This window comes from Eurosta solidaginis, chromosome 1, assembly GCF_040869045.1.
Source record: "Eurosta solidaginis isolate ZX-2024a chromosome 1, ASM4086904v1, whole genome shotgun sequence".
Lineage (NCBI taxonomy): Eukaryota > Metazoa > Arthropoda > Insecta > Diptera > Tephritidae > Eurosta > Eurosta solidaginis.
Genome location: NC_090319.1, coordinates 257,155,768 through 257,171,043, shown reverse-complemented (window position 1 = coordinate 257,171,043; position 15,276 = coordinate 257,155,768). Strand labels below are relative to the sequence as shown.

Genomic DNA, 15,276 nt, shown 5'->3' with positions numbered 1-15,276 from the left:
AATGTTGTCCGTTAGTCGGCTTTGGAATAATTTTGTCCGCTAATTGGGTTTTTTTTTGTAATGTTAAATTTTTTTTCTTTCTTTTACCTGCCGAATTTTTGATGTCCAGTATGAGTGAGCGTGTGAGTGAATAGTAGGACCCCAGCTCAGCAACGTCTCAGGTGGTACCACAGAATACCACCTGGATTGTGACGGGTTGAGCTGGGATCCCAAGCGGCACCTCTTCCTGTCCCACCAGTCTGGGGAGCGGCCTTTGAAGCGCTCCAACCATAGCGGCGGAGGCAGGAGGGGTGTTCCGGGTGAATGGACGGGAGGCCTCAGCACCCCCAGCCATTCCCACTAGCGCGTCCCCAGAGACCGCCTCTGCGTTGCGGCTGGGTGTGTTGGGACTAACGTGTGTGTGTAGGACATTGACCCTAGTGGCCCCAACCAGTCCCAGAGGCAGGTCCTTAAGACCCCCTTATGCGTTGCTGTTGGGAGCACTAGGGACAAGAATGAATGAGTTTGTGTTTTTTTTCTTCTTTTTTTTAGCCCGAGTGCCTTCGGGGAATGGGATGTCAGCGTTCCCATTGACTACCCAAATATTTTTTTTGGCCTTCTGTGGGGGCGATAACCACTAGCCTTTCGGAGTTTGGACGAGTTCTCCATATCAAAATGTCTACACTTTTTTTTTGTTTTGCCTTTCTGTGGGGGCGATAGCCACTAGAAATCATCTTTCGGAGTTTTGACGAGTTCTCCATAACAAATGTCTAATTGCCGCAAAAAGCCCTTATAACTAGGAAACAGAAATTATTCCCAGCTTGACTTAAATTTTTTTTTGATGGACCTATGTTGCCCGGCTAGCTTCGTAGTAGGACTTTGAGACTCTTATCTCAGGGGTGAGTCGTGCCCCACGTTGCTGTCGTCGGAGATCCCTGGCAATAGCTTCACACAGATGATCCGGTTTGCTGTTCGCTTCATCGTCAGGTCTTCAAAGCGAAGCAGGTTTGTTACGGTCTGCTGCTACGGTCTACGGCTACGACCCACTTGGGAGCGTGTTCACGCGAACACACCTAGCGATGTGGCGAAAGTGGCGATAAAAAAATATCGAAGACAAGAAAAAAGACAGACCGGCCATCACTACGAAAAAAAATCTTTCCCTTTTAGATTGAGTTTCTGGCCGATACACACCAGCAAGAAGAAAAAAAGATTCTGGTTTTTTTTAGCACGAGTTTCCGGCCGAGAAGGGGTAGAAAAAAGAAAAGTTTAGTTGGCTAATATGCCGAAATTACGCATTTCCCGAATATGAATATATAATAAATGATTTGGATGTATCTACACCAAGCTAGCCATGCTCAATCAGAAATCACGAATTCACGAAGAATTGTGGCATTGGAAATTGTAAATGGCGTGGCACACGTCGATAATAGAAATAAAGTCTTAGAATCCTTTCTTTGTGAAACTGCCTGCTACCAGAGGAAATGAAATTGTCTCGTACTTATAAATCGTTTGGAGATTGGCTTTTTATAGACCGCTTCATTGCTTGCTTATTGCTAACTTATTTTTTTTGTAAGAGGCGAAGGTTTGGCATGCCACTGAGCTTGGCGTTGAATTATATATACACAGGAAGCCTTAGAACCCAAACTAGCTAAATCGCGTTCGAACACTTGAAGAAAAATACAGAAGGAATTAGTGCGTCAGCGAAAAGACAGGATAACCACGGGTTCCGGAAAAGAAACAATTTCATTCACAGTAACAAGGGTAACCACAATACACCAACAATAGGAGCAAGTGGCGTAGGAGCAACCAATACGGGAACTCATCAAATAAATGTTAACCAACCGCGACAACTTAACCAGCAACAACACCGTCACCTGTAACCACGTCGGCAGAGGCCCATGGTACGTACTCTGGCGGCCAAGTAAGTACCAGCCTACCGGGTGAGTCGTACTAAAGTAATTAGTTGCTTAACCAATTCAATTTGACATAACTACATGTACTTCTTTTAAATTAAAATAACCCGAAAAGGGAAGTTAGGATTAAAATAAAAAATAAATAAATGTAAGGCGCGATAACCTCCGAAGAGATCTAAGGCCGAGCTTCTCTTCCAATTTGCGTCGTGCTCCTCTTGATTTTTCCCTACAAATTGGCCGGACGGGACCTACATGTTTTATGCCGACTCCGAACGGCATCTGCAAGGCAGATGAGTTTTCACTGAGAGCTTTTCATGGCAGAAATACAATCGGAGCGCTTGCCAGACACTGCCGAGGGGCGACCCCGCTTAGAAAAATTTCTTCTAATTGAAAAATCTTATTTCTAAAATTTTGACGTTGCTTTGCCCGGGAGTTGAACCCAGGGCATACGGTGTGATAGGCGGAGCACGCTACCATCACACCACGGTGGCCGCCTATTGTACCTAAACTTTAAAGAAGAATTTTTGTAATTAAATAGTTGGTTTTCTTTGGTAGGAATATGTTTACCTGTATATAAAATTGGTAATTACCTGTGAAGTTTACGCACAGAGGCGCGCGTTGATTCATTTAGGGCACTACGGTCTAGCTGTACTAGAGCTCAGCTCCAGTTGATTCAATTATTTAGATGCATTTCTTTTGCGTTTTCCTACCTAGTAGTGATAGATAAAATTATTTTTTTCCTGTAATCAAATGGGATATGTCTAACTGAGAACAGAAAACAGAAAAACGAGCTTTAGGGTCCTAAGTGAAACGACGTACGTATATTTGAATAGTATGTTGCATTACGTAGCACTTTAATCCAAATGCGCAATGCTAACTCAATTTGAATGTATAACAATTATGCAATTTTGCTGTTAAGATTATAAAATGAATTTTAAACAATAAGAGAACCAACACAACCCCCAGTTGAACTATATGGAGAAACAACCATAATTAGGATATAGTAACATAGAATTAATGAGGCAATAAATATGTGCCCGTATATATGACACGCGTATTAAGGTATCAGCGCTCTTTATTACAGAACATTAATGTTTAATCAATTAATGACAATTTAATCAGATCTAGATTTGATTCCTAATTTTCATATGACGTAACGATCCAATGAATTCAACTCCGTTCCGTCACTAAATGTACTAAATATAACATTTCTTTTTTTTTGATTTCGTAAAATTTCGAAATAATTGAACGTGCTCACGATGCAAGTCGGCAGTACTTAATATTCATGTCAATTTGTTTACTAATAACTTGTGTCTCGGAAGTTGTGACAAAAAAAAAAAAAGAAAGTGGGAAAAGAAAATGTATACTAACCACCTTATTAATATAAAAAAAAAAAAAATTAAAACAGGTTTATAAGGCCCTGCCAATTGGAAGTTTATTAGGAAATTTCGTTCTAAAATGTTTTATAAATCTTGTATTTGGTTTTGATAAATAAGTGAGTTAATATATACGTATTCGTATGAAATATTGTATGTCCAAATATATCCGCATATACGCTTATTTAAAGAAAACGTAAGCACACTCACAAAGCGAATGAAAGCTCGCTCGATTTAATTGACAAAAGATAAGTAAAACCTATTTTACTGCTGTTGAAATAAAATTCCGTTTAACTATTTAGAAGACGAGAATAAAAAAAAAAAAAAGAAAATAAAAAAATATTTTTTTTTACAAAGTTAGTTAGACCTAGTATATATGTATATTGCCTAAGTCTTCATTGAAATGAATTATAAATAAATTGTATTTAAAATGGGAATGCTGACTTCCTTATTTGTTTAGAAGGCACTTAGGGCATACAGGTAAGGGGCCACCGAAAATTAGGTGCGTCGGTGGCCATGGTTTTTGAGGGTGGGCTAAGCACCGGGCGTCGCAACAACACCCGCGGCGCCCCTCTGTATATTCGGCCCATTTCTTTTTCATTTAAATTTTCAGCTTTTTTTTGCAATTTTATTTTTCAGCAGTTTTTTATTGAATTTGATTTTCAGCGTTAGTAACCGGCCATGTCCGGTTCGGTAGTTTTTTTTTTGCGTCAGTTTTTTTTGAATGTTAACGGTCTGTCCGTGACATCCGGTTCGGCCGGATGTTGTTTTATTTTGTATTGACAAGCGTTTTGAGTCGGTCTCTGCGCTTCTGTCGGTTTTTTTTGAATTTGACAGCTGCTAGTTTTGATAGGCATGATAGCATTTTTTTCTGTTTATGGCGCAGGAACAGTAAGGTTGGCAAGGACCCGCCCCAGCCGACAATGACTAGCCACTGTGCACCAACACATCATGCCGACCGCCTTCCTTACTGCTTCCCTTGTAAATGCGATACCATAACACATGATGACTTTTAATATACTCCAGTGGAACATCCACGGACTATATAGTAACATCAACGAATTAAAATTACTATTAAAAGATTTATCTCGCTCCATTGTTTCCTTACAGGAAACACACATCCCATTCAAAAAATCTACACCTATTTCAAAACTTTCCATAGCTACTTCCACAACCTTCCACATAATACTACGTCAAAACAAGGTATATGTGTCATGGTCAAAAAAGGAGTATCGCACAAGTTGCTGAATATACAATCTCCGATTTCCGTCATTGCCATTGAAGTTAATATCGGTTTTAAATTTACAATTGTATCTATTTACATTCCACCACAATAACCTTTCGACCTCAAGAATCTGATGGACATAACTGCCAGTATTTCGACAGATATACTGCTAGAAGGAGACATTAATTCGTGGAGCCCATTTTGGGGATCCGATTCAGTTAACCCAAGAGGAAGAATTTTCGAGGATTTGATCCTCTTAAACAACTATATCGTCCTAAACGACCTGTCCCCAACTCACTTTACAACTCATCAAACTTTAACTCATTTAGATGTGTGTATGTGCTCGGCGGGTTTAGCTCCTAAGCTTTCATGCTCGACATCCTCACAACTTCATGGAAGCGACCACTTTTGTTTATATACAAAATTGACCACTGCTTCATCTAACCCAGGTACGCCTAAACCGAAGTTTATAGTAGATAGAGCGGACTGGCCTCTATTTCAACAGTTGACAAATGAGTTTTCAACAAAATTTCCGCAATCCCCTAACATTAGTAAAGAAACTAGCAATTTAACAAAACTTATTCGGGAGGCAGCACATCGTGACATACCCCAAACTCAACACAAACGCCACAAAAGCATCGTACCATACTGGTCTAAACAGCTTGCAACACTTAGGGACAAAAAACAATTGTTGTGGCATAATTTCAAAAAACACCGGTCTACCCCCAATCTGTTGGAATATAAAAAAGCAAATGCCTATTTCCAAAAGAAGCTAAAGGAAGCAAAACGTGAGAGTCTGGAAACCCTAACTAGCTCCATAACCCCGGATTGCCACTCCAGAAAAATCTGGTCAAACATTAAGAGGCTTTCGGGCACACACACCCCATCATCGGAAAAAGTAATTGACTCAACTGATGGCCCCATATACTCTTCGGTAGACATCGCAAATCACTTTGGTTTTACTTGGTCCAATTATGCTAAAGATTGTAACTTTCATCAAGACTTTGTTCTTAAAAAAATCAAACTATATCCGAAGAATACTCTATTAAGTCGGTTTCCCCGAGAGCCCAAAAAATAGAGTCCCCATTACCCTTTTCGAGCTGGAAGTAACCCTTAGCCCAATGACAGGAAAAACTCCAGGGCGGGACCGTATTTTATACTCTCTACTTCAAAATTTACCAACCAAAGTCAAGACCAGGGTCATCGAGTTATACAACCATATATTCAATCAAGGCAATCTACCGCAGGCGTGGAAGAACGCATCAGTTCTCCCCATTGCAAAAGCGAATCAATCCCCGACATCCATAGCTGGTTACAGACCAATATCTCTTTTGCCATGCTTAAGTAAGACATTGGAAAAATCGTTGCTAAACTCATCATGTGGTTCGTAGTGTCTAATAACCTATTCGACTCACACCAAGTAGCATTTAAAGAAAACCAGGGAACATTGGACGCCCTACTTATATTTGAAAATTTCGCCACTTCGGCCGTTTCAACCAAAAAACCACACATCCGTCCTTAGCATTGATTTCTATAAAGCATACGATAGAATCGGCCCGCATGTAATTCTTCAACAACTTTCGAGATGGAAAATCGGAAAAAGAATATATAACTTTGTTAAAGATTTTTAAACCAACCGTTTCTTCACAGTAAAAGTCAATAATAAGTTCTCAAATACATATAAACTAGTCAATGGCATCCCTCAGGGATCGCCATTATCAGTAGTCCTCTTCATAATCGCGTTTAACGAAATGAACAAAATAATATTAAGTCACAAAAGAATCAATCATGTTATCTATGCCGACGATTTACTGCTTTTCACCAAATGTAAAGATTTATCGGTGGTCCAAGACGACTTCATGAAAATTTTAGTAGACTTAACAAAGTGGGGCCAAGACTCAGGAGCCAAAATATCATTCAGTAAATGCAAACATTTCCATATATGTAATAAAAAGCTTTGCCCACCTATAAATCTATCTTTTAATAATGTAAACATAGTAAATTGTAATACTTTGAAAATATTAGGCATTGTATTTGATTCTAAATTTACGTACAAAGATCATTGTTTATATCTGAAAAAAGCCCTTGTAAGAAGATTGGACATAATCAAATATTTATCATCAAAATATAGCCTTGTTCATCAAACAACCCTCGTCAATGCAAAGCTCTTATACTGTGGAAAATTATTATGGACTCCCGATCTACGGACACTGTGCGAAGATCAACATGAAAGTAATTCTGCCCGCATATCACACAGCAGCCAGAAGATGCATACGAGCGTTTCCGACCTCGCCTACGGCAGCCACTTTAACCGAAACCGGCTTTCCTTCCATTAAAGAAAGAACAACGCTTACTCTATGTAAGCTGACAATAAAACTTATACAATGCAAGAATGCTGTGCTATGGAACGCTGTCCATGCAATTATCACAAGAAAAACCCCCTTACAGCGCCCATCAGCAGTCGCTAGATGTATAAATGCAGCCAAAGAACTAGGAATTCCCATCAAGCCGGAGAAGTTCGACTACAAGCGACCCGATCCGTGGTTTGAACCACACAAACTCTTAATTGTCGACATGCAATCATACAAAAAAGCACAACTACTCCAGTATTCTACCAGCAAACCTTCCAACAAATTTGTACAACCCTAAAATATCAAGGTTGGACATTTGTATATACGGGCGGCACAAAAACTACGAACTCCACAGCTTTTGCTGTTATAGACCGAATGATGAAAGCATTTCAGTAGGACACATGCTAACCTTCTATTCCATCTACACGGCTGTAGCCTATGCTGTTCTGCAAGCAGCACAATATGCTCTGCATTCCGGGGTGAAACACGTTATATGCACAGACAGCTTATCCACCATTCGATCAATACTCAACACATCTAACAAAAACTATCTAATCTCCTCAATTCGCAGCATTTTGCACTAGGAAACAACTCAATAAAAATCATGTGGGTTCCAAGCCACGTTGGAATACCAGTTAACGAAGCTGCCGACGAAAGAGCCAAGCTAGCAGTGAACCAACCACTCATAACAATACCTTTCATGTTGAAAGAAGATGTGTATAGACTTGCGAAAGCACATATTTCTAAAGCCAAGCTCGAGGAATGGAAAAACATCCATAACCACTACTCAGCCATTAATGTAAGAGGTCTGAAACCAATCCTCCCAAGGGGTGCAAAATGTAAGGCCATCACATATTTTTGCAGACTAAGAATTGGCCATACGATATCTACACATAGCCAAATTCTCACGGGTTCAGGAACTCCACAATATAACTTCTGTAACGCTGCCGCAGTCTCCGTCACCCACCTACTTGACAACTGCCAACATTTTTCGACTATACGGGCCAACATCTTTGGTAGAAACATCCCGTCGGAGACATTGAAAAGCTAAGCCATAGAATCCATCAAGAATATCAACGAATTCCTCTCATTATCTGAGCTTAAAAAGCTAATCTAGAGTTAGCTAGATTTAAGTTTATAAGTTATTGTATTTTACAGTAATAACACACACAGTACAAAACAATATATACATATGTATATATCAATTTATCTAAACTAGTATTCCGAATGTAATAACCAGAGAGTCGAAGGTGGCAACACTAGTGCTCCTATCCAGTGTAAAGCAGTGAATCATCACTCCTTTTCCAATATATAATAATAATAATAATAACTGGGAAGATCACGGAGATAGTAGATTCCATAAAGCGGCAAAACATCCGCATTGCTGCGATTCAAGAGACTAAACTCACAGCAAGATCTACATTGCAGACCTGTTCTGGGTATAATGTCCACAGAAAAGATCGCGAGAGCGGAAATAGAGGCGGCCTCGCGTTTATCATACATCACACTGTGCAATATCATACATTTGATCCTGACATCGACCGCAGGGACAGTGTCTTAGAACGTCAAGGATTATCTGTCCGGTCGGGTGATGCAAACCTAGAAATCATCAAAATCTACATCCCTGTTGTTGTTGTTGTTGTAGCGATAAGGTTGCTCCCCGAAGGCTTTGGGGAGTGTTATCGATGTGATGGTCCTTTGCCGGATACAGATCCGGTACGCTCCGGTAACACAGCATCATTAAAGTGCTAGCCCGACCATCTTGGGAACGATTTATGTGGCCACGTTAAACCTTCAGGCCATCCCTCCCTCCCCATCCCCAAGTTCCTTGAGGAGCTTGGGGTCGCCAGAGCCTCGTCTGCTAGTGAGACAGGATTCGCCGCGGATAGGTGAGGTTGACAATTGGGTTTGGAGAAGCTATATATTGCGCTGGCAACCTGAAGGGTTGCTCTACACAGCCCCTTGAATCTGGTATTTTAGTCGCCTCTTACGACAGGCATACCTACCGCGGGTATATTCTGACCCCCTAACCCGCTGGGGTTACATCCCTCCTACCACCTGTTGCCCCAGTGGATATCGCTCTAATATCAGCGCCGTACTCACTGGCAACAATCGCATTACCTTAAGCGATTTCAATGCCCATCACGATCTATGGCATTCAAACTTGCGGGTGGACAGTAGGGGTGAGATATTGGCGGATCAAATAGAAGAAACGACGTTCTGCGCAATAAACGGAGACGCCCCCACACGTATGGTAGGAAGCGGTCACAGTTCGCCGGATATTTCAATCGTGAGCGCAGAACTCGTAAACTGTGTCAACTGGCAGCCGATGGTAACATTGGCATCCGGCCACCTGCCTATACTTATTTCGCTCGAGCGTTCCGCCGACTTCACTTTCATTAACTTTAAAAAAGGAAAGTGGAACGAATACAAATCCTTTACAGACAACCGCTTTGCTGCCCTCCCTATCCGAACTGATGCCCGCCAAGGGGAGCGTGCTTTCCGCAAGGTCATTGAATCCGCCTCGGCTCGTTTCATTCCCGCCGGTAGAATTCCCCAAATTCACCGGATCAAATTCATCGGATTCAACGCATCAGATTGCTTGTGGATGAACACAAGCGGGCGAAATGGGAGGAGAACATAAGCGGCTGTAACCTCTCTGCCAGTGTAGGTAAACTTTGGTCCACCGTAAAGTCCCTATCGAACCCGTCCAGGCACAATGATAAAGTTTCCATCGCCTTTGGCGATAAAGTGCTGTCGGATGCGAAAAAATGCGCGAGCGCTTTCTGCGGACAATATATAATGCATTCTACGATCGCAAAGAAAGACGGAGGGCCAACAGACACGCAGATAAACATAAATTCAGCGCGTCATCAATTACCATCACCGCCAAAGAGGTTGAGGATGCCATCGGTCAGGCTAAACCATCCAAAGCAGTGGGCCCAGACGGCATAGCCATGCCGATGCTCAAAAGCCTAGGGAAAGAGTGTTTCAAATATTTAGCCTATGTCTTCAACCTGTCTCTTTCCACCTTTGTCATACCCGAAAAATGGAAAATGGCCAAGGTGGTCCCGATACTAAAGCCTGGGAAACCAGCTAACATAGGAGAGTCATATCGCCCGATATCTCTCTTATCGCCAGTAGCCAAGAAGCTTGAAGCCATTTTGCTCCCCTACTTCAAAGCAAATTTGCAGCTAGCCTGTCATCAGCATGGCTTTAGAAAACTCCATGGCACCACCACCGCGCTAAATTCCATCAGCACCCAGATAAATTGCGGTTTAAATCAAAACCCCCACCATAGAACAGTACTCGTAGCGCTAGACCTATCAAAAGCTTTTGATACGGTGAACCATAGCACGTTACTGCAAGACCTGGAAGGGTCTACCCTTCCCCCATGTCTTAAAAGGTGGACCGCAAATTATCTGGGTGGTCGGCAGGCACCGGTGCAATTTAGAAATGAAACATTAAAGCCAAGAAGTATTAAACAGGGGGTGCCACAGGGTGGTGTCCTATCCCCACTTTTATTTAATTTCTACATATCTAAGCTACCTTCGCCACCAGAAGGAGTTACTATCGTTTCCTACGCCGATGACTGCACAATAATGGCCACAGGCCCAGGCACAGGGATCGATAAGCTTTGCAACAGAATAAACGGCTACCTCCCTGATCTCTCCGGCTTTTTGCCTCGCGAAACCTAGCATTATCACCGACTAAATCCTCCGCGACCTTATTTACAACATGGACGTCCCAAATGTCGACCATTTTGAACATCCACGTCGATGGCACTACGCTACCGACTGTCCCCAAAATCATGGGTGTGACGTTTGATCAGGATCTAAATTTTGGTGAGCATGCAGCCGCAATCGTACCGAAAATCCAGAGCCGTAATAAAATCCTCATATCCCTTGCTGGCAGTACTTGGGGAAAAGACAAAGAAACGCTCATTACCACTTAAAAAGCAATTGGCCAGGCGATTGCATGCTACGCGTCCCCTATATGGTCGCCAAGCCTAAAAATAGCTCACTGGAATAAGCTACAGGCCTGCCAAAATACTGCGCTCAGAACAGCCACGGGCTGTCTTCTTATGTCCCCAGAACATAAAAAGCGAGAATACTCCCCATCAGGGAGAGAAATGAGATGCTAACCAAACAGTTCCGGTTGAATACCCAGAAACCTGGGCATCCCAACAGACATCTGATTGATGAGCCAACACCGCCTAGGGACTAGAGTCATCTCCCTAAGCATTTTAAGGAAGTACGGCACCTGAGAACTCAGCCGTATGAAGCAAAAAAACACAAGCAGGTCCTTGGTGAACTCCTAAAACAGGCGTCGGACCGTTATGCCAGGAATTGCCCGATGAATCCAGTACTCAGGGAACAGTACCCAAAATTTGCGGAAGAGGAACGCATACTCCCCAGGGAAACGCGAGTAACTCTGGCTCAACTTCGTTCTGGATACTGTAACAGGTTAAACTTTTACATATCCAGAATCAACCCCGACATACAAAATGTATGCCCCGCTTGAAATGTGTCCCCACATGACACCAACGATCTCTTGAATTGTAATGTGGACCAACGCCTCTAACACCCCTTTCATTATGGTCCAGCCCTGTTGAAACAGCAAGTTTCCTTGGACTCCCGTTAGAGCATATTGATGACAATTTGTGATCGGTGGCAGCTATTAGGTGGGGCGAAGCATTGCTACAACAACAACAACAACGAGTTTTCTTAGACATTGCTTTAAGCAATGTTTCTAAATGCTCGATCATGCACGGTCTTAATTACATTAAAGTACATCCAGCCATAACCAGATGGATCGGCTGCATGTTAAATTGCAGGAAGATTACCTCACAATTGGTTTTTTAACCCCTGCAGTGGATGCTGGTCCAACTGCTCAGGCGGTTCGATGAGCGACCCGTAAAACTTACGGCTTATGCAGATGACGTTGCAATTGTCATAAGTGGCAAGTGGCTTCTAACGATTAACTCTTCGATGGATCGGGCGCTTCAGGATATTCATACCTGGGCATATAATGTCGTGTTGATAGCCAACGCAGAGAAGACGAATATGGGTTTATTAAGAGGTACAAATTGAACCAGCCTAAGTTAGGAGGGGTGGCCCTACAGGAGAAGCCTTGCACACTCAATGTAGACGAGAGAGTGCAGAATGCCTCGATGAACTTTATGCATGTAAAAGAATGATGTGATGTACGTGGGGTTTATCGCCCTCCCTTTCTTATTGGGTATTTACAGCGACAAGATCGATTTCTTGTTTGGTGGAAATCCACGCAAAAAAGAACCTACCTCAAAAAATTAGAAGGTGCATGCAGGCAATCAATACTTAGCATTACGGGAGCCCCGAAAACAACCCCGACGGCTGTACTGTATGCCATTCATTAGCTCAGTGCCTCGGGGCAGGTTGAGCGCAAACCATACGGCCATAGTATAGCGTCATCAGTTACAGAACGAACAGACTACCTGATTCCCTATCTGCGCTTTGAGGGCGCTCTTAAAGCCACAATAGAGGTGGATTGGTTACATGTGTACACAGATGATTCCAAACTAGTGGAAGGAGTAAGGTCTGCGGTATACCCCAGAGGGTTAGAGGGCAGAATATACCCGCAGTAGGTATGCCTGTCGTAAGAGGCGACTAAAATACCAGATTCAAGGGGCTGTGTAGCGCAAACCATCAGGTTGCCAGCGCAATATATAGCTTCTCTAAACCCAATTGTCAACCTCACCTATCCGCGGCGAATCCTGTTTCACTAACAGACGAGGCTCTGGGGACCCTAAGCTCCTCATGGAACTTGGGGTTGGGGAGGAAGGGGATGACCTGAAGGTTTAATGTGGCCACATAAATCGTTCCCGGGATGGTCGGGCTAGCACCTTAATGGTGGTGTGGTATCGGAGCGTACCGGATCTGTATCCGGCAAAGGACCATCACATCGATAACACTCCCCAAAGCCTTCGTGGAGCAACCTTATCGCTACAACAACAACAACAGATCTGCGTTATCCTGTGCTGATCCGGAAATAAACATATCCTATAAGCTGTCAGATCACTGTAGCGTTTCCAAGCGGAAGTATTAACCGTTACCAAAGCAGTAGAAACACTGGAAGAGACTAACTTAAACTGCAGTCGTGTTAACTCTTATATTGACAGCCAAACATCTATACTGGGTCCCAGGGCATATGGGAATAGATAGGAATGAAAAGTTAGCTTAAAAGGCTGAAGCTTGCTCCGTAGACATCCCAATCAGATTAAGCGAGATTAAGAGGGCGAGAGGTGCACATGATCAGAAAGCGGGTCCAAGCGCGGGCTGTAACTTGACGAAAATTATGTGTTGGTCTTACCACCTTAGACTAACAAAGTTGCTTCTAACATTAAAAAGAGAGGACTGTAGACTCATGACGGGTATTCTGACTGGACACTGCCTTCTGACGTCACATGCCTTTAAATTAGACTTGGTCAGTGATGTGAGGGTTGGCGGAACGATCGAGGATGTTTTGTGCTCGTGCACTGCCCTTGCCAGGCTAACACTCCAGCTATTAGGAGTGAAACCCCTGTCAGATCTAGAAGCAGCAAGTGGCACATCACCTAGAAGGCTTCTAGTATTTGCCAAGAGGACGGAATTATTTTATAACATAGGTCCCGGTTTTTGATAGGGGTTTTCAGTTTGGTCGTTAAATACACTTCTGGTAACACTACAGACTCATTCAGTCTATGTGAGGTCTTCATGGACCGACCACTTCAACCTAACCAAACCTAACGTGGCACTCGTTCCGTAAGAAGCACAATTTTTTGGTTCACAATCAATACGAAACTTAACCCGCTACAAATGTTTACTTAATTATGCACCTTATTTGTTTACATATCACATCTTAATAGCGATTATCCAAAGAAATAATTATGTTCAGAAAGCACGTAAAACTGTCTGGTAATTCTATACGACAGCATGATATTAATGACAAACTGAAATTGACGCCGGGTCCCTCCTAAAGGGGGGGTGTGATCCATAGTAATTTTGAGCAAACCACCTTTCTGCGTTGGCCGGTCCACCAATGGGCCGGGGTCAAAATTAAATCAGTACAAATTCCTTTTGTACAAAAAAAATATTTTCCTTTGTACATTACAGCAACTCCATGAGAAGTTTCAATTTCTTTAGCAATTATTTCTTCAGACGCAATATTTTTGATTTCTGTTCTCCGATTCTGGGTCTAAAATGCGTCCTTTCATACGCCTCATGGTATTTTGGACGAGTCTCATGCTGTGGTATAGAATTACCAACTGTCTCTCTGCGTTAATAAAATATAAATAATAAAATATTTATTTTTAAAAAGCCTTTTCTTCCTGTTACGTGGATATAATATACTGCCAAGTATACAGGACAGTTGGCATAGAACTTAAAAAACCGCTGGTAGGATTAACATCAAAGTTACTGATTTTTAACTTAGCTCTCTTCACATTTATGTGTGCGACATGCTAAGGTTTTTATGGTTTAAAAATTGGGTTCCAAATACAGAATGTTTGCTATTATACGGCCCCAGAGCTGTAAATAGTTATTCCAGTACAAGTAGAGAAATATAAATTACATATTTAAAAATTAGTTTAGGAGTCTGCGCGACACGAAAAGTTATCTTTTAGACATTTTCTTTGCATATACTGGTTCGGATAAATGCAGTCATGTGCAAAAAACAAAACCGTGGTTCAAGTTTAAATCGGTCCCTTAACTTACTCTATCTTCGTAGTCTTCATGCGATCTGTTACATGGTTCCAGTTTCATGGGTATAACTTCTTCTTTCATTACATCGATTTGTTCGTATGATTCCGGTAATGCGACAATGGGCGGATATGTTCTAGTTACGCCTAATCCTGCACTTGATCGCTGGTAGACTCGCTTTTGTTTTAGAAATCCAGTGCGCTCTGCACCATAAAAGCTTGCGTCAACTTGGTGTCTGAAAGAGAAGTGAACACCAAAAATGGGTGAAGTATTTGAGAAGCCTATTATGTGACAGCGACCTACTTATAATACAGATGTCTCACTAAATTTGCCGATGTGTGTTTGCAAGAAAGATGTAGTTTGCAATTCTTACAACGGGCCGCATAATCTGATACTTTATCAAAATATAGCCAAATTTTTTTATTCCTTATACGCCCCATTGCAACACTAGATACAGTGGCAGCGACGGCTTCAAAAATTTGTACGATCTCAATAAACCAATAGGATTTGAGATAGGTAGGGCCAGTCTCATAACGTGTTGATAATTCGCTCAAATGACACTAATCTCTTTACCGGCATCTTGGATTTAGGTATTTTTTGGATAGATTTAACCGTTTTTTGACAACAAAATCGCAATACGGTTCCACACACGAACTTCGGAAAATTTTTAAATGGAAAATGTGTACAAATAAACATGAAAATAAATATAGGGGA

The 15,276-nt window shown here is 42.1% G+C and overlaps 1 protein-coding gene across 2 annotated transcripts in view; it reads right to left on the bottom strand.

Annotated features, from left to right (window-relative positions):
• LOC137237150 (uncharacterized) overlaps positions 1-15,276 on the bottom strand; it is a 26,700-nt gene extending 11,424 nt beyond the window's left edge. The window contains exons 1-2 of one of the 2 annotated variants that reach the window (XM_067760469.1): positions 14,866-15,276; positions 14,578-14,797 (exon numbers count right to left, since the gene is read on the bottom strand). In XM_067760469.1, coding sequence (XP_067616570.1) covers positions 14,578-14,797; positions 14,866-15,002 — 357 coding nt within the window. In that variant the 5' untranslated portion in view covers positions 15,003-15,276. The remainder of the gene's footprint in view (positions 1-14,577; positions 14,798-14,865) is intronic. The other variant, XM_067760468.1, reaches the window with a different exon arrangement.